Source organism: Alligator sinensis, unplaced genomic scaffold (genome assembly GCF_000455745.1).
Source record: "Alligator sinensis unplaced genomic scaffold, ASM45574v1 scaffold628_2, whole genome shotgun sequence".
Taxonomy (NCBI): Eukaryota; Metazoa; Chordata; order Crocodylia; family Alligatoridae; genus Alligator; species Alligator sinensis.
In genome coordinates, this window is record NW_005841833.1 from 4,008,908 (window position 1) to 4,035,987 (window position 27,080).

The 27,080-nt window shown below is 57.5% G+C and overlaps 3 protein-coding genes across 3 annotated transcripts in view; 1 reads left to right on the top strand and 2 right to left on the bottom strand.

Moving 5' to 3' along the window:
- SH2B3 (SH2B adaptor protein 3) overlaps positions 1-17,719 on the bottom strand; it is a 67,205-nt gene extending 49,486 nt beyond the window's left edge. The window contains exon 1 of the mRNA XM_025198920.1: positions 17,620-17,719. The gene's annotated coding sequence lies outside the window, so the exon portion shown is untranslated. The remainder of the gene's footprint in view (positions 1-17,619) is intronic.
- On the top strand, positions 6,989-9,819 carry PHETA1 (PH domain containing endocytic trafficking adaptor 1). The gene is made up of 2 exons (XM_006015251.2): positions 6,989-7,045; positions 8,948-9,819. The coding sequence occupies exon 2, from the start codon at positions 8,959-8,961 to the stop codon at positions 9,817-9,819; it is 861 nt and encodes a 286-aa protein (XP_006015313.1). The 5' UTR covers positions 6,989-7,045; positions 8,948-8,958.
- A 1,041-nt stretch (positions 17,720-18,760) lies between the features above and the next one.
- Positions 18,761-27,080, bottom strand: part of CUX2 (cut like homeobox 2) — an 87,422-nt gene continuing 79,102 nt past the window's right edge. The window contains 6 exon segments of the mRNA XM_025199847.1: positions 18,761-21,820; positions 21,823-21,936; positions 22,010-22,248; positions 22,993-23,266; positions 23,913-24,101; positions 24,632-24,901. Of these exon segments, the coding sequence (XP_025055632.1) occupies positions 21,426-21,820; positions 21,823-21,936; positions 22,010-22,248; positions 22,993-23,266; positions 23,913-24,101; positions 24,632-24,901 (1,481 nt within the window). The 3' untranslated portion in view covers positions 18,761-21,425.

Below are 27,080 nucleotides of genomic sequence, written 5' to 3' on the forward strand. Positions count from 1 at the left end.
CGAGCCCCAGCTGCTACGGGCAGCCGCGGCTAATAGCCGCCACCTGCGCGCACGGGCGAGGGCGAGGGCGAGCACGCGCCCCGCCCCGCCCCGCCCCGCCCCGGGCGCTGCTCCGCCGCAAGGTGCTCCGGGGCTGGATGCAGGGGCAAGCTGCAGGCCGGATTGCTGCCCGCATTTCTGGTGTGCAAGGCAAGGGCTGCAGCTATAAGTGGACCCCAGGTGCCATCTAGCGGGGCCTTGTCGCAGGGTGTCGGAGACCTGTTTTCTGTCTCAAACAAGAGCTTTTTATAGGGCATCAGCTCTTGAAAGCCTCCTCATTCATCTGCCTCTGGCCAGCCCAGGGAACAAAGTCACGCTCCAGCTCCAGCTCCGGCGGGGGGAGTGCCAAGGCACAGATCAGGACGACCCTCTTCCGGCAAGGACAAGCGGGGACGCTTCGTCCTGCATTCGCCGCACGTCCGGCTCTCGCTGCGGCAAAACAGGAGCAGGGCAGAGCGCTGCAACAGCGATGCCACGGCGGTGCGTGGCAAGCAGCTGGCACGCCGGACACCTGTGCTTCGATGCATCCGTCACCTGCCAGGAGCGGTGCTCAGGGGAGTTTTTTCACTTCCTGAATTGTTGTTAGGAGTAAGAGTGAACAAGCTGCTGCAAAAATGGCATGCACGCGTGCTTCAGGGAGATATGCTGGAGGTCGGAGGCAATAGCCAAGAAAGAAGAAGCTTTCACCTCCCTGTCTGACCTCGGACACCTCCAGGGAAGAAGCCGGCCTCATCCGAGCATCACAGAGCGGCCCTCTCGCCAAAGGGCCCTGAGGCTCCCAGGGGAATAAACTCCCACCTCTACCTCCCCTGTGCAAAATGAAGTTTCTTTTCTACCTGGGAGAACTCGGCCTCAAGAAGGGCGCGTGTACCCAAAAGCTTGCGAAGAAATCATCATAAAAGAGACCACCTCTGACCCAAGAGCTCCATTTGTGCACAATGCATGCTGGCATCCTCCGCGTGGCTTCCAAGGAGGATCTGCAAACCAGACGTGCCTTGCCTTGGTACCACAGACAGACCCTTGCCACTCGAGCTACCCAGCGCCTGTTGGCCTCTGTGGAGAGCAGCTCCTATTTGGACTCAAGGCACCCCGTGCCAGGCTTACGGCACCCCTTAGAAAATGCCAGTGCTTACTTTTCACTCATTGCTTGACTGTGGAAAAATAATCAAGCAATTCTGCTGTTGCAAAGAACTCAGCAAGACCACAACGGCTCAACATGTTCTTCATGCTATGGCATCCTATTCGAGGTCTCTGGGTTTCTCTTCTTTGCACACCTGACACTGAAAGGATCTCAGGGCCCCGGGTTGAGCATCACCGTGCTGGAGGGTCACCTTGCCAGGGGTTTCCCTTGCCATTTGCAAAATGACAGCAGAGAGCAGGCACGTGCTGTCTGCGAGGGGACTCGGATCTCATGGGAGACAATCTCAGAGACCTGGCACGACGGCAGCGTGCACGAGACTCGAACCCAGCACGCTGGAGTTCTGCTGGAAATGAGCTCTTGCAGCCTCTCCGCTGGCTTATTAGTAACATGAAGGGGAGGAGTGGGGGCAGACTCATACTGATCGTGGCCTGAGGAAGCACTCATGAACCTCCCGAGTGAAAGAAGTGAGCCCAGCCTGCATGGTCTCCTGGTGCTCGTCTCGGGCACGTTTCCTCTCCTCTGTGACTAGCGGCCATGAACTGGAAGCAGGAGCCGGAGACAGCTGGAATCCAGATGTTTCCATGAGGCGGGGGCACTGCAGAGCCCAGCTCCGAGGGGCAGCGCCAGGCACTTGCACCGAAACGTAAGGATAGAGGAGGAAGCGCCGTGCCATGCAGGAGACCTGGCTTTCCAGTCCCCGCTGGGCCAGAAGCGGAAGGGAAAGACGGAGGGTACGTTCCTGCCTCTTGCTCCCACTGAAAACAGCTGAGCTGGCCACCCTGGGTAGCAGTCAGGCTCCATCGTAGCCTGTCGCAAATCTCCCGCTGACGTTGCGGGGGCTCAGGACTTCCCCCACCATCCCAGGGACAGTGAGTGGGCAGCCAGGCCCTTGCAGGTCAGCGAGCACGTTACCAGCCCACCCTTCTCCTCTAGCTCACTCTCCCAGCCGCTTGTCAGGAGGTGGAGGCCAGTAGCTATTACCAGACGCCCCCGAAAGCCTCAGAGCATTGTTATTTATAGCCCACAGGCCCTTCCAGTCCAGCTTGCTGCGGTGCATGCTGCACAAACCCAGGCCAGTCAGTGACTCAGAAGTCTCTTCTCTTCGCTGAGTGTTTAAGCTCCGGTCTCTGCGTAATAAACCCACTGACTCTCCAGTCATTCAGCAAAAGCAGGAAGTCCTGACCTCACATGCTCTGGGTAATGTTTAAACAGCCTGCCCAAACCACCACCCCTGACTGCTGAGCCTGCCTTTCCTAACACGTGTCCCTGGCATCATAAGTGCCTCCCGGTCATCAGTGTATAGATCACAGCCTGGGGGGCAGGGAGACGCTGGTCCCCTGTATTGAAAGGCTGTGCCTATACTGCACAGTGCTGCAGAGATACCCCAAACCTGCCGAGGGCATCTCGTGGTAAATTAGCCCCGGCAGAGCCCTGCCCTGCTGCGAACGTAGAGCTCGCTCCTGCATCCTGACACGGCGCTGCACTGGGCAGGGTGAACGCGCCTTCAGTGACTGGGCCAAGGTCATACAGAAAGGCTGTGGCACAGCTGGCATGAGAACAGTCTTCCCTGCCTTGAAACCCGGGACAAGGGAACAAACCCAGTTTCCCCTCGCCCATGACCTCAGACTGCTCAAAACGCGAATTTCCCAGTTTTTTAAACAATTACAATTCCCAGCTTCAAAATTTGGAGTCTGACATTCCCGCTGTTAAAGCAACCCCACCTCCTTTCCCTTCCACTTGTTCCCCAACACGGCAAAACGTGGGGCTCTGAAATAGTTTGCAATTTCCATCACTACCCAGACAAGGTACCGCTGAAGCCTGCCTTGGAAAGAGGTCTTGGGTGTCAAGCCCCAGAGGGGATGCTGAGGGCTAAGAGATTCTTGCAACAATGCCATTTTCTCTCGGCTGCTTCAGAAGACTGTTTTCCAGACGGGGCGACGCAGAGGTGGTGAGCGCAAGATGAAGCTCAGGGCACAGAGCTTACAAAATCACCCTAATAAAAATAACCTGTATGCCCACGTCCCCATACACAGTGTAGCTGCAGCTTCTGAGATCCACCTGTGCCGGGCCGTGGTCTCGTTCCCAGGGGAGATACTGATTTCAGCAGTCCTGCTTGATTTACACAAATCCGATCAGGCAAGGCTCATGCATGCCATCCATGACTGCTGCGGCTCTGCCGGGGAGCCGTGAAGGAATGGACTGAGATAGGTCTATCTACTTACTTGCCACGTGTTACACCACAACACATCTCCACGTTCCCCAGCCAAAATAAGCAGCACAAGTGGAGACCAAAGTGTGCAAAAACAAGCAGGCTGGGTGTGGACTGATGTTTCCATCCCTAGATAGCTCCGTCTGGATTAAGTTGATGGGAGGCCATCAGAGCCAGAACAATAGGTCAGTCTGCACAAGAGAGGAAACCCTCTTTAATTAATGAGCCAGCCAGATAGCGGCCTGCCCAGGGGGTTGTGTTTAATTAGTTCGCTCTTCTGGCCTGCTTACTTACCTTTGTGCTTGGCTTCTCAGTATCAAGTAGCCTGGCTCCCTGCAGTCCAGGCCGAGGGCGCGGTAGTTTAGCAAGGGGCGTTCGTGTGGGAGGCGACGAGGTGCGTGCATTGCCCTATTTCATGTTCACTTACTACGTGGAAGGAAGGGGGGGGGTCAAACAAAGTCTGCGGGCAAGGCTCAACCACCCCCGCCCTGTGCTGTGTTCTGCGGTTTGCTGCATGGAGACCTCGCGCTCGAACCAAACTGGGTTGTGTGGGCAAAGATCTCCCACGTACTGGTTTCAGACTGGCTTACGGCCGTACAGTCAGTCAGCTGGCAGCGGGAGTAACCGATCTGATCATCCTCAAGCCCTTGCTGGAACGAAGCCCTTTGGGAAGACACCAAACCCTCCTGCTGCCTTTGCTGCAGAACAGAGACATGCTGCCATCTCACACGCTCAGACGGGCGTCTGGGTAAAGGCCAAGTCCAATTTCTGCAGGTGATTCAAAAAACCCAGAAGGTAATGCCTTTTGGGATTCCTATCCCTCGTTTTGCCCTCCCTACACCTAGCCAAAGTCCCTGACCTCCGCAGAGCAAGGATCGCCTCGATCTTCACATTTTGTCCAACGCAGCTTAAAGACAGCAACACTCATTTCCATGGTGGCTTATGACTGGCGTGCAACTCTCACGCCTGGACCCGCAGACACATTTGTGTCTACTTTCACATGCACAAACCTGCCTATTGGGGTCAAGGCACTTGAGGTGCCTCCATTATTCACAGCCTCAGGTGCATTGCTGCGTGGCTGGGCTCCCCTGTCACTTGTCCGGTGAGCAGTAGCTGGGTGGTTAATGGTTTTGTGTTCAGGAATACATGCAACAAGATGTAAGCGTGTAAAAGGAGTCAGCTGGAAGGGAAGAACACCATGCACTTGCAATTTCACTCCTGCCTTGGGGGAATTAGAGTGGTTCTTAAACATGACTCTCCTAATGCAGTTATGCTAAAAAGCCTCTCTCAGCAGAGCTGGAAAGACTGGTATATACATGAGAAAGCAGTTGATTTCTATCAAAACCAGATTCAGACAAAGAGTGTGTGTTCAGGAGAGAAGATAAGGCAAGGATGGTTTTATGGATCTTTAGACTGCCTTTTTCCGCTTGATAGGGGAAGCTCGTGAATGCAAAGCAAACCGTGCAGGTGGTTGCAATGCTTAACCTGCTTTGCTCTCCAAGGAAGGCAAGGGTAACACACAGTTGTCTGCAGACGTGTTGGTTCCTCTAATTACAACATCATACTAGGCCAAGTTCACTTTTGCCCTAAATAGATGCAACTCTTGATGTCGCTCATGGGATTACAGGATGTAACGTAGGCTTTGGTGTTGCACGCCTTTGCTTTTCACATGGGGTGTATTAAAATTAAACCTTTACCCATTTTCGATTGCTGGTTCTGTTCTGGTAATAGGAACGAGAAAAAAATGGCATCTTTCACAAGAGCTATTGTGTCCGCTTGCAAGGCTGGGTGATGATCTGTCAAAGAGCGGGCAGCAATCACACATTTGTCAGGCTGTTGTGCAAGGCTTTTACGTGCCACCCAGCTAATGTCCCATGTAAGGAATCCGTACGCTCCTGCTTCCTGGCTCGAGAGAGCCCGTGTCTTTCAGCCAAGGACATGTTTTTCCTCTGTGGCTGGTCATCTACACCGAGGTAGATCTAAGAGCGCTCAACATCACCCCTTCGTCTCCTTAACCGCCCGCAGGGAGGAAGCCAGGGAGAAGGGCCTTTTCTCTGCTGGCCACTGGAGTGATTCAAGACCTTCCCAGCCTATTAGACATTCTTCTCCACTTGTCATTTCCCCTCATTTGTCCCCAAATTTGTGACACATCCTTCTCAAGACGTATTTAGGGGTCATTCTTCCTCTTCAGTAGGTCCCATACACACAACAGTGGACCTTATTAAGACCTTGTGCATCTCTTCTACTGGGCGCCGCTCAGCCGTTCTTTGGAGAGAAAAAAAATCTCTGGAGAAAAGCAACGGGCATTCCCCCTCTCCCTGCGTGCCTTGAATTCCTCCCCCCTGATGCGGGTGCAATTTAAGTATCCGGGACCAGCTTTTCGGATTTGCTCCTAAGCCCTCTCCTGGCGCTAACGAGGGCTGGGCCCAATTATCTGGGAGCTCTCTCACAGCCATCAAATGAAAAAACCACATCAAGCCACGTGCATCCATACAAACCTAGCGGCAGCTCAGCCCCCCCGCTAATGCCAGGAAACTATCACCTGAGCGCCCCAGAGAAGTAATATCGTCCCCCTTTGCAAGCAATGAGCCCAAGGGTTTAGCAAGCACCGCACAGTTGAAGCAGGAGGAGGAAAAACCGATGCAGAAAAGCAAGCCCGTTAGACAAGGCTCCTGCCCCCGCGCACTGCCCTGGCCGCCCGCAGCCCTCCTCCGGCGCGCCCCGCTCACAGCTGGCCGCCCAGGGTCCATCCATCTCCGGGCTGCCCCAGCTGAAGATGCCCGGCCCTGCTAGTATCCCTCAGTCTCCTCCACATCTTGCCAGGTGCCCTGGGGCTACTGCGGAGAACTGCTCCAGGCATGGCCTGTCCTGGCTGCTGACACCTTTCTCCCTCAACTGAGCGGCTGGCCTAAAACCAGGGGGACACCTCAGCATGTCACCCTCTCCCCTCACATGCCAAACTTGGCGGTAGCCTGGCAAAGCTGCTCCCGCCTGAGTTAACCTCCTGGGGCCTTTCCCCCAGCTGCGCCGCAGAGACCCTCCGAGCTGGGCCCTCGTTCGCTGCCGGAGGAGCTCCCCGTGTGCCAAGGGCCTCGGGGTCTCCCACCCATGACCAGGCTGAGACGCAGGAGATTCGGAGCCGTCAAGGAAACGGGGAGAAAAAGCAGCGACGATAAACCCCACGGCGTGGGGAAACCCCTCTCCAATCCTCTCCCTTGTGCTCAAGGGCCGGAGATAACTGTGTCCCCAGGGATCCAGCCTGTAACACGCGGGCATCCTGGCACAGGGAAGTACCCATCACCCTGAGAACAGCCCTGCTCCCCTCCAGGCAGCCTGCGAGGCCGGGACCGGAGACCTCTTGGCTCTCGCCGTGCCAGCAGCCAACCCCCCACCCCAGGACACAGGGGGAAGGAGCCTTTCTCCAGCACCCCAAAGCGGAGGACAGCCCGAGTGGCCTCCGCCACAGCCTCCCCATGTGCCCCTGGGCACGTCCCTTTGCCCCCTGCCCCCCACCTGCCCGGGGAGGGGCGGCGCGGGCTGCAGCCGGGCTCGGGAGGCGGTGCTCGGGGCGGGCCAGCCCTTACCGGGGAGGGGCCAGCTGGGCTGGGCTCGCTTTCCCCGGACAAAGCCTTGCCAGCGTCGCTGGACCTGCCCCGGTAAGGGCCCAGGAGGGGATGCCCTGGGGGTCGGGGAAGGAAAGGGCCCGAGCCTGGCCGTGCCCGGGAGGAGAGGGGCAGGGGGCGCGGAGCATCCCAGCTCCCGCAGCCCTGATGCTGGAGGCTGGGCAGGGGGCACCCTGGTTGGGCACGTCTCCCGTGGGAGACAGCACCTGGCAGCACCGGCTGCACGTCCCCCCAGACCGCCTGGGGAAGCCCCGCAGCCTTTTTTGCTGGGACCCGCACGCCTCGCTTCGGCTGCTTCGATGGGGTGGCCAGACTCCGTCGCAGATGCTGGTGTGCGTCTGTCCTGTGGGAAACAGGGACCGGGGCTGGCAGCGGTGCTGGCTCAGGAAGCAGCGGGGCTAGTGGTTGCGGTAGGGGCTGGCCCCCCACCGCCTGGGCTCCGGTCCCCGCTCTGGACCTGGGCGCTGCTGAAGCCAGCGTTTTTCAAGAGCAGCTGGTAGGGAGAGAGGCGCAGCTTGATGGATGTCCGGGGGTCTTTGGCTCCCGAGCTTGAGCCAGGGGTGCCCGCCTGGAGACACCTGGTCGCTTTGGCCTTGATCTCTGTTCCCGTCCTCCTGCCCTAGTGCTGTTAAATACTTGCCTATCTCGGAGAGAAGCGTCAGCTTTGCGCTGCTGCTTGTACACACGTGCAGAGCTGTGCACAGGAGGTGAGGCAAATATTAGAAACAAAGCAGAACCTGGCTCTGGGGTTATATTTTTAGACCTGCCGTTGGGAAGAGCAAAGCAAAAGCATTTGCTGGCCGGGACGTCTTGGTCATCAGAGGTCTGTTGTTACTAGCCAGTCTCCGCTGGAAGGTAATTCACTTCCTTGCTCGGGAGCCGAGGGCAGCCGTCACGAGAGCGGTAAGCAAAGAGGGAAGAGCTGGTACCGCAGCGTAGTCCCTGCCCCAGGCAGACACCTGCTCCGCTGCTTTGCTCTGCTCGGTTATGGTCCTGCCTGCCGGTAGCGCAGGTCAGGCTTTGCAGGGAGCGTGTTTACCACGGGACCTTTCGGTAGCAGCTCATCCCTTATGGGCAGCTTTGCAAGCCAGGCCTGACCATTGGCATTGGATGGGATCAGCCCTGGAAGGTGGGAGGTTTTGGGGGCAGGGGTGTGTGCAAAACCAGGGCCATGCGGAGAGCCAGCAGCATCAATACTGCAAGGGGGCCCGGGCTGACCTCTGGCTGCTCCGCCAAGAGCCTCATCCCGCAGCCTGGCCCCATGCCTCCCAGCGGGCATTTGACAGCCCTTCCCGGGAACCCCTGGGAAAAGGGGCAGGGCCAGCTGAGCTGGGATTAGTCCCTCGCATGCCAGGCACCAGCCACGGTGTCACCAGGGTGTTAACAGATCCGTCCCGAGCCGCTGTTGGGACAGACCTTTCTGCCCCAGTTACATGGCATCTCTGGGTACGGGGCGGCAGGCCAGTTGTTCCCATTGCTCACGTTTCCATCCGCCCTGCAGATCCACCCGTGCCCTCCACGCCCTCGGCGCTGTGCCGGCTTTTCCTCCTCGTCTGCATTGCTTCCCAGCCTCTTCTCCCATCCAGGAGCCTAACTCCACCCGCCCCACATTTCCGCGCACGTCTCCTCCTACACCTCCACCGCTCCTGCCCTCTGCCCCCGCACTCGCACTCTCACCCCTGGACCCGCTGCTCAGCCCCAGTTGCAGGCAGTGGGAACGATGCATAGGGTCTCTGCATCTCCCCAGGGGTCCACGGTGTCGGGGGCAGGACCCACGGTGCTCTGAACATCGTTAGGGCCTGACTGAGGCAGTGGCTTCAGCCTGGCTGCTGGGACCCTCATGGGTCTTTGCTTGTAGCTCAGAGGATGAAGCAGGGCTAGGACACCTCTCCCAGCGTCGTACCAACCTCCCTCCCTCTCTTTCTTTCTCCCCAGGTCTCGGAGCCATGAAGCTGAATGAGCGAAGCCTGGCCTTTTACGCCACCTGCGACTCCCCCGCCGACAACGCCGGCTTCCTCTACAAGAAGGGCGAGCGCAACACGGCGTACCACAAGCGCTGGTTCGTGCTGAAGGGCAACATGCTCTTCTACTTCGAGGAGAAGGACAGCCGGGAGCCCGTGGGCGTCATCATCCTGGAGGGCTGCACGGTGGAGCTGTGCGAGGCCGCGGAGGAGTTTGCCTTCGCCATCAAGTTCGGCTGTGCCAAGTCGCGCACCTACATCCTGGCGGCCGAGAGCCAGGCCGCCATGGAGTCCTGGGTCAAGTCCCTGTCGCGGGCCAGCTTCGACTACATGCGCCTGGTGGTGAAGGAGCTGGAGAAGCAGCTGGAGGAGATGCAGCGGGGCCTGCCCGGCTGCCGCAGAGTCCATCGGAGGTCGCCCATCTACCGGAAGAGCAAGCCAGCCCTGGGACCGGACCCTGCGGCCGTCACTGTGGAGCTGCCGCCACCTCGGGAGAAACCCCCGGGGCTGTCTTGTCCCTCCCTGAAGGAGAACGGCTGTGCGGTGTGGAATAACACCCCGGGCATGAAGGACCTGCCCGACGGGGGCATCCCCGGAGGCCCTGCTGACTCGGGGAGCAGGAAGCCGGCCGTGGGGAGCGGCTGCGAAGTCGGCCCCAAGCCACCTCCCTTGCCGCCTCGCCGACGCGCCTCCTCCGGCAATAGCCGTGGCACGGGACCCGTGGCAGCGGAGAGCTGCGTGTGCCCAGGCACGGCGTCTTTCTCCAGGTTGCACGACTGGTACGGCAGAGAGATCATCCAGCTGCGGCGAGAGGGGGGGGGGGGGGGGGGGGGGCACCAGCTGTGACGGGGGCTCTCCGAGCAGCACGGCAAGATGGGGTTGGAGGGGAGACTCGTTCGGAAACGCTGAGCTGTCCCTGCCGTCCGCCCGGGCCGTGAGCCAAGCCTGAGACACGCTCACGCGGCGCTGACCCGTCGCAGGAGGGGAAAGTCCCCGTCTCCTGTCACATGCCCGGCTCTGGCAGTGATTTAAATGAGACGCTCTTGCCTTTCCCCGGCCGTCGGCAGGGTGGACGTGGGAGAGGCTGGGGCTGTTCCTGACTCTGCCTTCTGATTCCTGCCCTTCCTCCTGCGGCCATGAGTCCTGCCTGGCCCTTCTGTTGCTGGCCGCTGACATTAGGCCCGGTGGTCCAGGCTTGTGCTTGAGAAGCGACATCTCCGACAGGGTTTTGGAGACGTCCCTCAGGGCTCCACGTCCCATGTGGATCTGCGGAGGGAAAAGCTTCCAGGTCTGAAAGCATCTGTCCCCGTCCGCAGGCCTCACATTCCTGCAGCATCCGACGTGCCAGCTGCAAGACGGGGATGGGAAAAGGGGGGTTTCTGTTGCAAACTGCTGCCTCGTAACCTGCTGCCACCGTGGCTCAGATCAGCTCTTTAGCCCACCTGGCCTCTGGGACACCGGACGTCAGAAATACCAGGCCTGCTCAAAGCCCCCGGTCTGTCATCGCTGCCCCGGCACGGGGCAGGGGCAGATTTTCTGCCTCGTTCTCAGGCCTGGGTCTCACCAAACTAACCAGCAGCCGGGATGTGAATAGCAACGCTGGGCCAGTCTCGCTCAGGATTCAGGAATGAGGTTGGACTTGGGTGTTACGGGGCTTTGAAGAAAGACATCCTCTTTGAGCTGAGCGCCACAGGCACGTGCGAGGAGGCTTTGTCGGAGCGCAGACGCTCTTTTTCGGAAGACGGTTTTCTTCATCGAAAGCCACGTGTTTTCATTGCTTGTGTCACGCTCCCCTGGTTGTCCCGAGATCTTTCTGCTTTTGTCCCCCTCCCCTTGACATGGCCGAGAGGGAGGGACGCCTCGGGTTGAAGTCACCGACTCGTGCCTACCTGAAGCTCGGTTGATCTCCCTGTCGCAAAATCGAAAGGAAGAACAATCTGCCCCCATCGGAGAAGGGCGCGCACGGCCGATTCCTCGTTTCTGTTTTAAATGGGACAAAACCACGCCACAGATAAAGGCCTTCTGCAGAGGTGTCTTCTCAGAGAAGTTATTTCAGGTGTTGCCCCTGGGGGTGGGAGCGTCAGCCTCGTTAACGGCAGCAATACGCCCCCGTTTTAATTAAATACCACGAGTCCCTGGAGCTGGTAGGTGGGACTTGCACCCGAGCAGAGTGGCCATCACAGTAATACTCCAAACAACTTAGCTTAACCTTTGGTAACTTTTCTTTTACACTAAAAACCAGATGCTGTCCCCACCACAGCTCGGAAGGATTGTGTCCTTCTCCCCCCAGGCGCTCTCCCCCAGCCACATCTCCCTTTTGCCATGTGGGACATTCCCCAATACTCCCAGATCCGTTCATGGGAGTTTGGATTCAGGTGGAAGCAAGAGTTAAATTGCTGCTCGGCACGTGCCGGATGGTGCGGCGGGCGGTGCGGGCGCATTCGGGGACAGCTCTGCAAGGTGTAGCTCAGCCTGCGGGACCACACTTGCTTTGTGCTTAAAACACCTGCTCCTCCATAACACTGCGGTCAGTCGTCATCCAGGACCGGGGCCCTGGGCGCTACGGCAATATGAATAATAACGAGCGCTAAACAGATGCCCACCTGTGCGTGTACCAGGGCTGCTTGCGGAGCGTAAAGCTCACTTCATTTTGTCTGCATTAAGCCCCGTTTGCCAATTGCAAATGGGCTCCGTTCATTTGTTGAAGGAAACGCAGCGGGCTCAGTGCCCAGATACATAGAAAGGCAATCAATCCGGGATTCAAATATAGCTCAAGCGAACCGAAAATCACATGCGGTATTTCATCTCATCCCAGTGAGGAACTGAAGACTTCTGATGTTCCCTTTTTTTTAATTCCCATTACTCCTGAAGCGTCAGAGGTGCTGGCTTCGTTCACTGCCAGCCTCTTTTTTCCGTTCCGTTCTGGGACAGGGTCTCCGTCACAATCCAGCAAATGCTCCTTCCCACTTTAACAATGACATCTAGTTCTCGGCAGTGCTGAACTATATCAAAGACTGCCTGAGTATATAGCAGCCTCCCAGGGCTTGTATTGTGAGGTCCCTTCCACACTCCTTGGGCTGGATTCCTGGTACATAGCATTGAACGGGCCACAGCCTTTCTGCCAGAGCGATGTATGTGCCCGCATGAGAGTGTCTTATTTATTTCTATTACAGACAAGCCGTTGGTAAGTTCTGCATTGAAACAGAATTCCTCTGCGGAGCGCTGCATCAGCGCCTGCAACAGTCGAACTTCCCAGGGAAAGGAGGGCAAAACTTTCAGGGCTGAAAACACAGTGCAGCCCTCGGTGAAGGTGCCTTGCAGCAGCTCGTGGGAAATCTGGTGACCTGCCTCTGTCGAGTGCTCCTGGCTTTCAGGGATGTTAAAAATAGATAAGAGAACACAGACTCTCGCTCTAGATTCATAGCGTTTCTTAGGAGCTGGCATTTGTGTCTGTCCAGGGAACTGCCATTACAAAACCTAGCTTCTGCTGTGCAAAGTGAGTGGTTAGCTAGAGCCATGTGACGGAGTGACAGCAGAGCTCCACTCCCACCGTACGGCAGTGGCAAGGTGACCATGTTGCGTGTGTCCATCAGTGGCAACTTCATCCCAGGTGTAAGTCCAGTGGAGTGACCTCCTGGAGGGATCTGACATTACAAACGCACACATTGTAGGGTAAGAGGTGAGCTCGCCTGGACTGTGGGGAAAGGGGCTTTTCAGCATAACAACCCACATAGGTTGCCAATGGCTTCTGCCCGCTGAAGGCTACGAATAGGATCTGACTTGCAAATGGTAACGTACTGCCCGGTAGGGAAACACTCTGCAGGCTCGCAGCCCTGGGCACGGCAGAAATGCCTGGGCAGAAGGAAACAACACTTAAGCCCCCTGTATGGCTAAGCCAAGATGCTAGCCTTGATATCGAGGCTAGTTGTCTCTGTAAAGCGAAGTGTCATTTGCCCGGTGGGGGGAACAAAAACCCTCCTGCCAGAGACACCAGGAACACATTAGTCAAAGAGAACGACCCCACCAACAAGACCAGGATGCTACGTGCCGTGCTTCGTGAGCTGTGCCAAAGTTGCTATTGAGTCCTATTTACCTATGTATTTGTGTAACTTTTTGTGCGTCTCGCACATCAGTTGTAAACACTAAGACGACCCGCTAGAGGACCGTGACCCAAGTAAGTGCATTAGGCTGTGTTATGTATTTTGGTGTGGCCTCTCCCATTTGATTTTCAATTCCACCTGTGTTGTGCCTCATTGTTATTTATGGTGTTGCCCCGTGGTCGTTCCCGATGTACACCCGAATTTTGGAATTTGCACAAGGGGACGTTTTGCCTTGTCCGGTTCACTTCCTACCCCCCGTTTGTGGAAGAAAGCAATGTAATTAAAATGCTGGATGGCCGTCGTTTCCGTGCTGAGTGGTTCTGTGTCTGGCCCTCCCCACAGACTAGATCCGAGTCCTTGCTAGGATAAAAGCTATTGCAGAAATGCTGCTTGGTCCCTTATATGTCAGGCTTTGCGCGTGACCTGTTAAAATTAAATACGTGCATAGGTTTTAGCTCCAAATCTTGGTCCCAGAGGAGTTCTGACATTCACTTAAGTTGTAGCAAGGTTTAACCCGTAGCAATTTTACACAATGGGAAAGCACATGAGGGTATCGCAAGTCGAATGTGGGTTTATAGCTCTTCTGCCGGCTGGTTTGTATAAACGCCCACGACCGCTGCCAGCTACAGGAACTACTGCACTAGCTCACGTGGGGGCAGCTCAGACTTTTAATACTGAAAGTCCCTGGAGATCGGACTGCACTGGTTGCCCCGGTTTGGGAGCCTTCCCACTTACATCAACACTGTCATAGAGGCTTAACAGCTTGGGCTGAGGCCGCTCTGCTGTCCAGCGACGGGAGCGCAACATCACAGCGGGAGGGGAGCGGTTGGATGTAAAGGGATAAAGAAAGCGTCCTGTACCACGAAAACAGCTGAAATGCCATGACCATCCATGAATACATTGCTATCCAAGCACTAGGGCACTTCAAGGCACCACGGCTCTTTTCAATCTGATAATTGCCTTTTTAGCATTAGCGTAATAAACCCTGCAACCTAAACCACCCTTTGTCCCTCCGTGAAATCTCTCGGAAGCGTATTGGTGACGGGCAGCTGTAGGATGAGTTTTGTTTGCTTGGTAACAACAAGCATGGAAAATCGCAGTTCAGAGAGCAACGATCATCACTTTTTCTGACTGAGGTGAGCTGCGAGGGGGAGCTCAGATGATAAACCCAATGCAAAGCAGTGCAGCCAAGGGCTCGGGCTGGCTTGACGGCGAAGAAGGTGGAATTATTAACCGAGCTTCCCCGCGTGATACTTTCACACATACAAAGCATACTAAAGATTGCCAGCTTGGGCAATAGCAGAAGTATCATCAGATGGAAGCCAGACTGTCTGCAAACACATGGCAGGGTTTCTTTTTCTTTGATAATCCAAGCCTCCAGAATCAAATATTTTCATTAGCCCTCACCTTCATTAAGGATTGTGCAAACTACCAGCTCCATGTATCCTAGGGAATACTTGCTCAAAATTCACAGCTAACAGCACTCAAGTGATTAAAAATATGTCCACAAAACCTGGCCTCCAATGTATTCATGCTTGGAAAAAACTGCTCAGCTCTTTGCTGCAGAGAAACTCCAGGTCTCTGGGACTTCAGAGCCCAGGGGTATTACACCCTTGGGACTACTGCCCGGCCGAGTGCCATGTCATGCGGATTCTGCACCCACTGAAACCGGTAGCAAATCCTCCATCGATTTCTGTACGGCGGGGTCCAGCCCCCGGTGCAGAGACGAGGCCTGAGCTCCTGTACACCTTACTGAAGCCAGTGGGTGCTGAGTGGGGTCAGAGTGCCTCAGGACCAGGCCCGCAGTGAGAAAAGAGGGTGTTGCAAATTAGAAGAGAGACACCGGTTAAGCCCTCACCTACTGCAGGCTGGCTCCCAGTCCCGCGTGGGGGACGGCCCCAAACTAATTGGCAGCGTCTTCAAAGAGCCTCTTGCCATCCCCCAAAGCCCCTCTCCAAAACACAGCTCAGGGGGCACGTCCGCCCGGCAACCCCACGGTGCCCTCAGCAGACCCTGACCTGCGAGCAGGGCAGCTAGGTGTGCACAGGGCTGCAGCTGGCCCGATTAGTAGCACGTGGTGCTAACGAACCGTGCGAACATGGTGATGCCGCTCCTTGATCAGAAAGCCGGGGTGGCCTTGCCCGGCCTGGTAAGCGCAGGCGCGTGGCGCTTGTAACTCTTTCTGGAGATGCCCCCTCGCTCCGAGAGAGGGTTGCTTTGCCTGCAGTGCCTCACCGCGGGCTGAGCCTTTGGCAGGGACGTGCCAGCAGCTCCTCGCACACAGCGCAGCGAGATTAGGCCAAAGTTTTCCAATTTTCTTCTTCCTTTATGGGGAGGCAACCGTGGCACGGTTGCGACTTGCGGCAGCTCCTCCCAGGGCAGCGGCAGATTTTGCACCAAGATCCGGACAGCACTCGTCGGCGAAAAGCTTTTACCAAAGCGCTTTCACGTCGAGCGGGAGAAGCAGCTGAGGCGTTTGGACCCGCGCGGCCAACGTGCTTCGACAATCCCCCCCGACGAGGCTTTTTGCTCAGTAGCGTTCGCTGTGTTTGGCAGGTACGGTACATCGAGTACTTCCAAAACCAGGCACCTCCTGTCCCGTGTCTTTACCCAGCTCCATCGCAGCTGAGACCAGAGTCCGGCCTCGTCTCTAAGAACAGGAGCAAAATGGTTTAGAAAACGCTGCTCAGGAGCACCCGGGCACTTGACTGAGCTTCGTTCCCAAGAAGGGTCTCCGTTGCCTCAGACGTGCTCCTTCACCTTCCCCGAGCCCCCGGCCCCGGAGCTGGGGAGAGGCAGAGCGGGACTGTCCCCGCATGGAGAAGATACAGCTGAAGGATCCCATTTGCATGTGGATTTGGGGTGTAAATGCTCCTGTGATGAAAGGGCACGGAGGCAGTCAGCCGTGTTAGTCCAAACTCTGGGGAGAGATGCACCTTATGGAACGACTCGGTCAGAGAGGCGCAAGCTCTCGCGAGCCGTCAGCATCTGATGAAGAGAGCTCGGGCTTGTAAAAGCTTACGGCCTCTCTGGCTTAATCCGTGTATAAGGTGCCTTCTGGGACTGATGGTAATGCTCGCAGTGCCTCAGTTCGGTGCCCCACACTCACCCCTGGCCAACTGCTCCGTGTCCGGGTGTCTTTACCCTCCTGCTTTCCCTCAGGGCTGCAGAGGAGCGTGGTCCCTGGGAAGCACCAGGAGCTACTGCCGCTCTGCCCCACGGTGCCGTCTCCCAGCCGTCGTACCAGATTCTCCAGTGCACCGAGACTGGACGTGCATCCACCCCCAATTTCTTGGATCCAGCCTCCATCAGCCTGCCAGGGGCTGAGATCACAGGTCTCTCTCGACTATTGAATTTTCTTGCTTGCAATGTGGTGCCCGCTCTGTCTTGCAGGTCTGGCTGCCTCAGCTGGCCCTTTTCCTTGCCTTAATGAATCCCTCTGGTCTCCTTTCCAGTGGAATCGTTGGTAATTAGCTGGCTCATAAAACCGGGAGCAGCCAGGCCCAGGCACAACGGCATGAAAATGGAGCGACGGTCTGGGAAATATCGACCGGCAGCGCTGCGAGCTGGGATGAGACGCAGGCCCTTTGCCCCCGCAGACGCACAGGCCCTTTCCGGGGAGGAAGGGCAGATTCGCCGGCATCCGGACCATGCACCCACCGCCCGGGTCGGAGCCCTGCATCCGAGTACTTCTCGGTCCCAGGACAGACCAGCTGCACGCTTTGCCACTTGTGGGCCATCCCAGTGCAAAGCACAGGAGAGCTTCGGCACGAACGAGGCATCCCAGGACAACCCAGCCCCACCAAGCCGACCCCGCGATGTAGTCTTAGCAGCGACGGTCCCGTGGCGTGCGGGAGGAACCGCCCGGGTCAGCCCAGGAGCTGAGGAACGCGACCCGCATGGCGCGAGGAAGTACAGCCCTGTTTCGGACGTGGAGCAAACACTGCTGATCCAATGCCCTGCCAACACCTGGCTTGAGCTTGGAGGGAGACGGCTGTACCGGGGGTGACTGGCCCCTCTTGTGCACGGACCGGCACATCCATCGCTCAACAAACCCGAGCCTCGCCATGGCCCGTGGGAGTAGGCCATTCCAGGTGACCCAGGGAGTCTGTAGCATGGCTGGGGCTCTTGGCTGCTAGCTAACTAAGCACTGGATCCTCAGCCCCGGCTCTCCAGGACTTACCTTGCTTTACTGCGCCAGCTGAAAGACCGATGCTGGAATGAATCGCTCCCCAGATTGGCCGGGGAGGGGGCGAAAGGGGATGCCCCCGGCAGCCCGAGGGCTATCCATGCTCCTGTTCATTGTCTGCAGAGCCTGAACCTGGTTTCCCTGGCCGTGGCCGGGAGAAGTGGCCGATATTCAGGAGGAGCAAATCCTTTCCCGAGTACCACTGGCTGGACGCTCTTGGGCAGCTTCACGGCACCTGGCCTCACCCCTCATCTTCCCCTGGAAGGCAAACCCATTGCTCAGGCCTCCCCCCACGCCCCCACGGAGAGGATGGTGTTACTCTGGGGAGACCAAGAGATGGGGGAGGACGCAGCTTACCTGGGTCAGGCAGTGAGTCAGTGGCACAGCTGAGACCAGGATCCAGGCGTCGCATCGGGGGCAGCGTAGCCAGAGGGAATCCTGCCGCTGCTTTCTGGACAGGAACGCCGCTCCCTGCTCACAACGGCGCGAGCTGGTGGTATTCGCCGAGCGCAGAACGGTGCGGACAGACACAGCCTGCGCGCGCTGAGTGCCAACTTTCCACGCGAGGCCACGCGGCACCTGGACGAGAACGTCTTAGAGGGGAGCTGCGCCCCAGCCCCTGATTTTAGCAGAGCGTCCAGGGGCCGGCTGAACTGCTGCAGCAACGAGCCACGAGGCTCTTCGATGTGGCTGGTGGGTTGGGGCCAGGCGGATCTGGGGGGTGCAGTGGTGCAGTTGCACCCCGCTTTGATTCCTGCTCCGCCCAAAGTTTAAAACCGACTGCCCGGCGGGGCAACATGTCTATTCTGGCAGCAGCGATGGCGTGGCTTGACTTCATGGCTCATTCTTATCTACCTGACTCCTCCTAAACTCTTCGCTCTGCAGCCGTTACGGACCCTCTCTCCTTTATTAATGGTTTTCATGTTCCACTAATGGAGCTGGCCTCTGTTCTGCAATGCTGCTCTTAGCTGCTCCTGGTGTTGTAGCTCCTACTTCACAGCCCTGCAGGTTGTTGTTAACTCTAGCTAAAACATGAACTCAGGCATGGAAACGTTAACTCGAGCAAACATTAACATTAACTCAGGTGTGGGAAGACCTTTCAGTGACACACGGGGTGCGCTGTCAAGATGCTCAAGGAGGCTTTATGGGTCTGAACTATTCCAGTGGCTACAGGACTAAAGGAACAGCATCTTTTGATGACTGTCTGCCTAGCTGGTTGTGTTTTTCAATACATAACGAATGATATAGCAAATGAACGTGCACTCCAATACAGTTCTAGTTTCTCTGCTTCTGCATTAAACTGAAGAGCACAGCCCTAGCATATTAGTAACGCTTCTAGTTTCTTTTTACCTGGAGAAAAGTGTGCTGTGTGCTACGTGATGATGCATCGCGCCTTCCTTTTCAAAATCCTAGGTTCATCCGCGGCTAGGGCTATGCAGCAAGAACCATGTGTATCACCCATCTACTGAGCTGTCAAAAGCTGGCGCCTGGAGCGTGGTCTGGAAGAAGAGGGAGCCAGGCAACGCGTGGATGCGGAGGCTGGAGGAAACCACACAGAACACAACAAACCCACGCGCCCACGTTATTATACAACTTCTGTATTTAGTGGCTCTTTACAGAACTTGTTCCTTTTTAAAATTTTTAACAAAGTTCATCAATCTCATAGAAACTTTTGAAGTACAGTACATGAGCCTAACAAAATGTGATCAACATGTCCCACTAGCTTTTAGTACAACAGGATTTCGGTGTTCGGAAAGACTATGCTAAGTGCTTCATCAAATCCCGTTCCACTAAAGCTAACACTAGCACACTAAGAAGAACAGTAGTCAATGCGAATGCCTAGACCTTCGATGGCGTGTTGGGGTTAAACCAGTAAAAATCGTTGTGTCGGACAAGCTCTCGCTTGTTTGGACAGGGCTACCGTCGCTACGACGTGGCAGGTGGGAGCTGGGCCTTGCATGGAGCCGAACGGAGTTGTTTTTAAAATTGGTCGTTAACTACCACCCGAGTACAAAAATACCTTCTCTTCTGATAAAAACGAGTCCAGTGGGGAACTGTTCGATGCATAGCCTCAGTGCCTGCAGGACGCGCGCTCCTGTCCTGTCGAGTGTCGGCGGGGTGGCAGTCCGGGTGGGGTGGGGCAGTCCCTTGCATGCTGTACTTCGGTGCTTGCAAAATGCATTTAAAAAACCCCCAAACAAAACAAAACAAAACAAAACAAAACAATACACAGCAAACCAACACGACCCACGGATGCGTCTCTCAAAGGCATTTGCATAAGCTGGGGCTAGATCGCGGGGGTGGGTACAGAGAGATGTCAGTCCGCCCATCGGGCGTTCGCAGCGAGGGCAGGGAGAACCGCGCGGTCCAGGGGCGACTCGTAGCACGGAGATCTGGGTTCCTCTCCTTCCAGGTGGTGCCACGGGTGTGATCCCGGCGAGGAGGGTCTGACCCGGTGCCCACTGAAATCAGCCAGAAGACTGTTTCCCGGGGGCTTTGGGTCAGGGCCTGGGGAGCCAAGGCAGCAAGCAGCTTACAGTTCACTCTGCACATGTGATGAACCTCCCCCTTCCCCCCTCAAAGTCAAGGCACCTGCTTAAAAGTGCTTTGCTGAATTGGGGCCTGGCTCCGTCACCAAGGACCCCCCACTGAAGCCCAGGGAGGCGCTGGGGCAGTGCAGGGACCAGCGGGCAATTTTTGAAACGGCCGGCACTGTCCGCGTGCGAGCGAGGTGGAAGCAAGCCTTTTCTGGGCCGAGGCGTCCCGCCCGGCGCTGAGCGCGGAGCAGGGGGTCAGGGCTTGTCTCCTGTCGCTTCGGCAGAGAGCAGTCGAGGGCTGATGGGAAAGGTGACATTTCAACGGCTGTTCACGGTCGATGGCTGCCGCCCCGGAGGCTGATCCTCACTCCCGGGCGCTCTCTCCATAGTCCTAACTCTAGGAACCAAAAAGGTGCTGATTCAGCTGTGCCAGCTGGATTCGACTCATGTGAAAACAAACCACCCCAAAGCCCGTTCGGGTCCCGGCGGTTTGTATCTTTTTAGGGCTCGTCCTTTAAGCGCTGACCCTCGAAGGCTTTGAACTCAGAGACCGCTCACTTCAACAAGACAAAGGCTGCAGAGCGAGGGGAACCTGCTGGCTGGTGCTCCCCGCAGCACTGGAGTGGATGCATAAGATGTGGTGCGGTCGTGGCCACCGCCGAAGTTTGTTACTGTCAAATGGGACACGTCGAAGATGTGCACACCCAGGTGCCTTTTCCTTCTCTCTCGAGATCAGAGCCACGGGTGCTTTCACTGGCTCTTGCCAACGGACAGAGAGCTTTGCCGCCAACAGCTGTCACCGATCCGTTCGTTTTGGGTTATCACAGGTTACTATCTAGAGGAAGTGTAAGGAGTTATGTGCCATGCTACATCTTGTTCAGGAAGGCTACTGCAGACATTTCTACAACATATACAACTGCACGTGACATTCTGTGTTACAAAGGTTTCAAAACATACCACCAGGACTAAGTACATACTTGATGGCATCCAGGTTTTCAATTTAGAGTCTTCACAGACTATAACATAGTCTCTGCAAAGGGCAAGTAATGCAGTGTCTTACAGACAAATGTGGAAAAACCGCTATTCAAAAGTTTATTAAATTTGGTCAGTCTCATAGTGCTTCTTGATGGCTTTGATCAGTAAGTCTTTTTTTTTTTTGTTTTTAATCTCATCCAGTGGCAAACTACAAGACTTCAGTGTACATTTAATGACACAACTGCTACATCATCTTGATTTTATAGCTATCTTTAATATCAAAGCAGCTTAAGCTGTTAATAAATTCCAAAGTATCCTTTTATTAAAATATCTAAAAGAGGTCTATAAATATTTTTTTTTCTAAAAGTGTTCCCAGTTTTTCACATTTAAAACAAAGACGGGGCATCTGTTTTGCTTGGGTTTCGGTGTCCCCTTCCACGGAGGGCCAAGAGGCAGAAGATACAGGCTGAGCTTTCCCTTCACTTTCTCACGAACCCAATCGGATTTTTCTTTCCTTGTCAGTACGTGATAAAATTAACAAAATATATATATGTGTGTACGTGTGTGTACGTGTACTCCGGGAGGGTTCCCCGCTCACCAGCAGCCCGAAGCGGCGGGCAGGTCCCGGGGTGCGGGGCGCAGACCCGCGGTTCAGAACTCCCACTCCAGCGACTCCTCTCGGTTCGCAGCCCGCTCGAGCCTGTGGATGATGTTGTTGAGGTTGGCCATCTTCTCGTGCCTCCGCTGGATGTTTGTGTTCAGCTTCGTGCTCTGCTGTAAAGAGCCCGTGTCTGTGGCGGGACTCGAACTCTGCACTTTGACAGAGGCGGCGTTTGGCAGTGATGGGGAGATGGGAGCGGAGGAGGACGGGACTGGCGAGACGGACATCATGAGGCCCGGAGAGGAAGCTGCCGAGGGAGAGTTCAGGGAGACCTCCAGGCTGCAGCGGGAGGACTCCGAGGCAGATTTAAAGCTAATGGGGTCAGGATGCAGCCTCTCCCCACCCTCCAGCTCCTGGGGCACATGCTGGGTGGAGCAGTCGGCAGTCCCGGCCGCGTGCGTCTTGCTGGACGTGTTGCTGCTCCGTGGGAGGCTGGTGGTGCTGGGGGGGGCCCTCTGGGAGGCCCCCGCACACGTGGTATCATCCTGCTCTTCCTTGAGGCTGGGATGCTGAATGGACGTGGCCACGAGCTCCGGCTCCCTGTCCAGGCCACACAAGTCCCAGTGATTGTAACACTCGCCTTTTTCCCCGGGCTCCGGCTGCTCCTGTTTGACCTGGACCAGGGCCTCGCTCGACCTCCGGGGCTCCGCGTCTCTGAAGACCGGCTTCCTGTCCTCCGCCTCTGAATCGGGGCTCTGCGGGTTGGCGCCTCGGAGCGAGCTACCGGGCGGTGCAATGCCCCCGCAGCCACTCTGCTCCAGGTCCGTGTCGTCCTGGGACCCTTCCACCAGCATTTCCCGGCGCATCCGAGACCTGCGACACAAGCACGGCGGGGCTGTAACCGCGGCACGGGAACCTGCGTGGCTCTGGCTGGGTCCGCATGGTCACCATGCAGCGAGGCATGAAGCCCCTGGGGGCCTGGTGTTTGCAGGGCCACGGGCTGGGGTGGGGCAGGGCTGGGGCAGCACGTGCGGAGACTCGGTGGCTTTCTGGCTTGTTGGCCCAGCCAAAAAACGAACTGAACATTGCATTCCCTCAGGGACACGAGTGGCAGGAGACAGCCAGCAGCCAGGTGGGAAGAAACAGCTCTGCTCTTTTTTTGCCCCTTTCCCCCCACTTTTTCAACACATTTTTAACCCCATGGAGGCAAATTCAATCTGGAAAAGTCAGAGCAAACCAGAGTGCGGCACCACTGCTGCGAGAAATCCCTGGGAGCGGGGATCTCCAGCTGATCCTTGGGCCTGTCCACACCCTGCTCACGTCCCCTCGGTCATTCCCATGGGTCGGGTGGGGGCAGGACGGCGGAGGGAGCAGCCCCTGCAGATCTCTGCACCCTGCACCCTCGGCCAGCTGGGTTCTTGCTGGGGCTGTGGGATGCACAGACTCTCCAGCGCACCCTGGACAGGGCCTGTCTTTGCTCGTCTCCTGGAGCGGGCACCCCCAGCTCCCTCGCCCCGAATGCCAGGCAGACCCTCGCCTGCTTCTCATGTCTGAAAGCCACAGCCAGAGCTCTGCCTAGCCCGCGCCCCTGGCACGCCGTCCCCCTGGACCCGCTACCTGTAGTTATGGAACCAGTTGATGACCGTGTTGGTCTTGAGGTTGAGCTGGAAGGAGAGCAGCTCGATGGTCTGCTGGGAGGGGTAGGGCTCCAGCTGATAGGCCTTCTTCAAGGCCTCCTTCTCCTCCGGTGCCAGCACCACACGGGGCTTTTTGATCTGGAGGAGGCTGAGGTCCTGGGGCTGGAGGCTGGGGCTAGCGCACTCTGAGCGGGCATTCGGCGACTCGCTGTCCGAGCTGGCACTGATCAGCCCGTAGCGACGCTTCAGATACGCTGCAGGGGCGAGAGGACATCCAGCCTGTGTGTGAGGCGCCCTGTGCTGCTGGCAGCTTCCCCCTGCCCTCCCTCGGTGTGGTACCACTGGGCACCCCCGGCAGACATTAAAGGGCCATTGAAGCATCCGTGTTGAGCTCCGGAGCAGCACGTCCTTGCTGCAGGAAACCCACAGGCTTCACATCCATTGCCGGGAAGTGCCCCTGCCTCACACGCTAGTGCTTCATCCCTCCGGAGAGCCGGGAAGAGCCCCTCACTGAAGGGACGGGGAAGCCATCACATCCGTGGCCTGTCTGCCCATCTCCCCAGCACCCTCCCCACCAGGAGTGGGATGGGCTAGGCATCCTTGGACAAGAACCGCCTTGTTAGTACCAATCAGCCCCCCAGCGCCATCAGGCAGCATTGCTCGTTAGCACTCAGTCGCATCACGCTCAATCCCGGGAGAGGTCCAGGATGGCCCGCAGCCTGGGATGTCCCTGCTGCAGTCAACGGGTGTAGAGCGGACGGCACATCCCACCTCCTGACTGACGCCAGCGTGTGACTGGGGTCAGACCTGTGCCTTGGGAAGCCTCAAAATGCCTGGGGCCAGCTCTGGGCAGCCCCTTTGGACCAACCCCGGGGGATGGACCAGGCACGTGGCGCTCACCTTTCTTCTCCAGCTTCTTCATGTCGCGCAGCTTCTCAACGTTGTGCGGGTCGTTGAGCCAGAGCTGCATGCGGACAAAAGGCTCCCTCCCCTTCAAGCTCAGCTTGTGCCAGGGCTTGGGTCTGGAGAGGAGATCGGACACCGAGCCCTGCGTCAGGCCCAGGATGCTCTCCCCGAACAGCCGTTGGCCTTGCAGAGGAGAAGCAGAAGGGGGTTAGACCGCACGTGCCCGCAGGGCAGGCTCCTGGGCACGCGAGCCCCATGACAGGCCCTGGGAGCAGTGCAGGGCCCCGTGGCCTGGCCAGGGTCCCCTGACATCAGGGTACAGCTGTCCACAGGACCGGCTCTACCACCCCGTGAAGCTGCCCCTCCTACGGGCCCAGCCCTGCCTCTATTCCAGCCCACGACACCGAACTTGTGGAGTTGGGGGGACTTGGCTTGCCCGAGGTCGGAGAGGAGCCAACTCTCCTGATTGAGCCGATGCAGCAGAGTGTCGTACGACGGACGTGGCTGGGTCAGCCTGACCCCTGGCCTGTCCCACCTCACTGCCGCCTGGCCCGGAAGAGCCCTTCTCAGCACTGGCCAGGCCACAGGGACCTGACCCGAGATCTGGGGGCCGCGTCACTCTGCTGCGTGCCTGCCCCCGCCTCCCCGCCGTCAGCCCCGAGGCCCTGGAGCGCGGGGCACGTGCGATCCCAGGAGCCGCCCCGTGTCCGCACCTAGGTTGTTGTCCGTCAGCACCTCCTTGACCTTCTTGGTGATGGCGTAGGTGTCCAGCTCGGGAGACATGGCGACGATCTCTTGTATGCCCATGGGGCCCTGGCTGCTGGGGTACGTCTTCCCGCCCAGCGCGGAGCCTGCCCGGCTCTCCGGCTGCTGGTTCTCCTTGCTGCTCTCCAGGGTGAGGGTGAGCGGCTCCTGGGGGGTCTTCTCGTGCTCCAAAGGGCTGGGGGGTGGCGAGGGGGACGACTGGGTGTCCCCAGGACTGGCTGCAGGACACAGGCAGAGAAAAGCATCAGAGCGGTGCACGAGAAAGGCCTTTGGAAAGGCTCTCGGGCAAAAAGGCAGCAACTCTGGAGCAGCACCACGACACGAGGGGAGAAATCCCATTTGCAAGGGGCTTCAGCAGAGCCAGCTGGAACGACACAGGGTGAAACCCACCTGCAGAAGGGCCGGCAGGGGCTCCTCAGTTGCAGGCTCCGAGTTGGAAGGGCTGGTCTGAGCCCTGGCGCTCGGCAGAGCCTGGCAGACACCAGGGCTAGCTCAAAGGCCAAAATCCCAAGCGGGGTCTGGCTGATGGCACAGAGTAGCCCAGGCTCAGTGCCCGTGGCTGCAGGTTTGGAGGTTCCCTGCCAAGGCCCCTGCGTCATGAGCGGAGAGGGAAGGTCGCGTGCAACTGCTGCAGCTGGCCGGGCCTCGTACGCCCCACCATGATGGAGCAGGCTCTCTTCGGCGTTGGGCGAAGGATGTCAGTGGTATCTTGGTTATGGCAGCTGTTACCCACCCCCAGGCCATGCGTGCAAATGCCACCGGGCAGTCTCCACGCGAGCCTCAGACGCAGACAAGAACAGCCCGGGGGTGCGCTGGGGACTGCCCTGGCCACCAGCCCCCGCTCCCGAATCCTGCCCCCTTTGCACGCCATGGGGGGAAGGCATTTAAGGGCGATTGAACCATCAGTCTGAATGGGCCTATTGATACCAAAATCCCTGATAAACCTGCCCACTAATCTCCTCTAATGCCATCCCCTCAAGCCTTTCCCTTTTGCTTAACGACTGTCAATTCCAGTCAAGTTTGATATCATCTGGGTCAGACGGGAGCTGACACAGATTCCCTTCCTGCAATAAATCTCTGGCAGCTCACGTTCAGCGCTCAGCTGGGGGAGGACAGGAGGAAATGGCACTGGGCCTGGGGAGGGGGAGAAATCAATGAAAACTAAACTGTGAATTTTAACGTTATTTATTGTGCCGATCTGTTGTCGACCAACGCGGCCGGGAGAGCCTGTCACGGCCTTTCCAAAGGGGGGAGAAGAAGGGCAAGTCTTCCAGGCAGATGCTGCCAAGGGCAGCGATGATGAGAATAATTAAGGAGAGAAAACACAGCATTAACATAAACCCCCGGTCACTGCTCTGCTCCAGGCACAAGGCCAAGCGCTGCGCTGGGCTCCCGTTTTCTCCCCTTTATTACATGACTATCGGAAAGCATCTCCGACACAATCCTGCATGGAGGACTCGTGCAACAACCCGCTCCTGTCCAGCGTCCTCGTGAAGGGGTCTGGGAAGGGCTGGGTGCAGCGGCACAGCAGCTTGGCGGAGGAATATGAAGCCGCCTTTTCAGAGGCTGATGGCGCGAGGGGTGCCTGGGTGCTAGCCTGGAGATGCAGGCCCTGGCGTGGGGAGCGGAAGGGGCATGCAGGGGTGAGATACACCACATAACCAAGCAACAGGAGCTCGTCCACGCTGAATCCAAACGAGGTGAAGGCAGAAAGCACCCGGGGGTTTAATGAGGTGCTGTCAGAGATGGGACAAAAGGCTGACTGCCCGCTCCCGGGCTAGCTTATGAATGCATATTGCCTGCTGGAGCTCACGGTGCTCGCTGGCTCCACTGGTTTTCTTCACGTAAGCAAAGGCTTGAACCCTGAGCCCAGGGTCTGACAGCTCCGCAAAGCCCCTGGGCCAGCATGGATCAGAGCTCAGACGAGGCTTCCCAGCTGTCAGCACGGGACAGTGGTTGAAGCTGCCCAGGGGAGCCAGGCAATTGCCTTCCCTGGAGGTTTCCAAGCAGAGGCTGGATGAGCATCCACCTGGGACGGGTGAGGACCAGCACAGCCTGCATCCGTGCAGGGGACTGCATGTGACAATCCTTAAGGCTCTTCCGCCCCCACAACTTCCATGGGTGACGGAGCAGACTCAAGCCCGCCTGCCCTGAGAGACCCCAGGATCCTGCACCGCATCTGAAAAGGTGTTTGCCCCAAAATGCATGTGTGCAGCTCAGCAGGGACTGCATGTGAGTGGGCGCCTGTGACACGCTTGGAAAGGGGACACACTGCCCCTCGCTGAGCGGGTGCCCCATGAAGGGGACAACTGATACCAGCCAGGGGTGGTCTAGCAGCAGGGGCTGGGCTGCAGCGTTACAGCTCCCAGGAGCAACCCCCAGCCCAGGGGGGCTGTC

What these genes read in the sequence shown, in the direction of transcription:
- PHETA1 (XM_006015251.2), top strand. Translation starts at nt 8,959, where the DNA reads ATGAAGCTGAATGAGCGAAGCCTGGCCTTTTACGCCACCTGCGACTCC.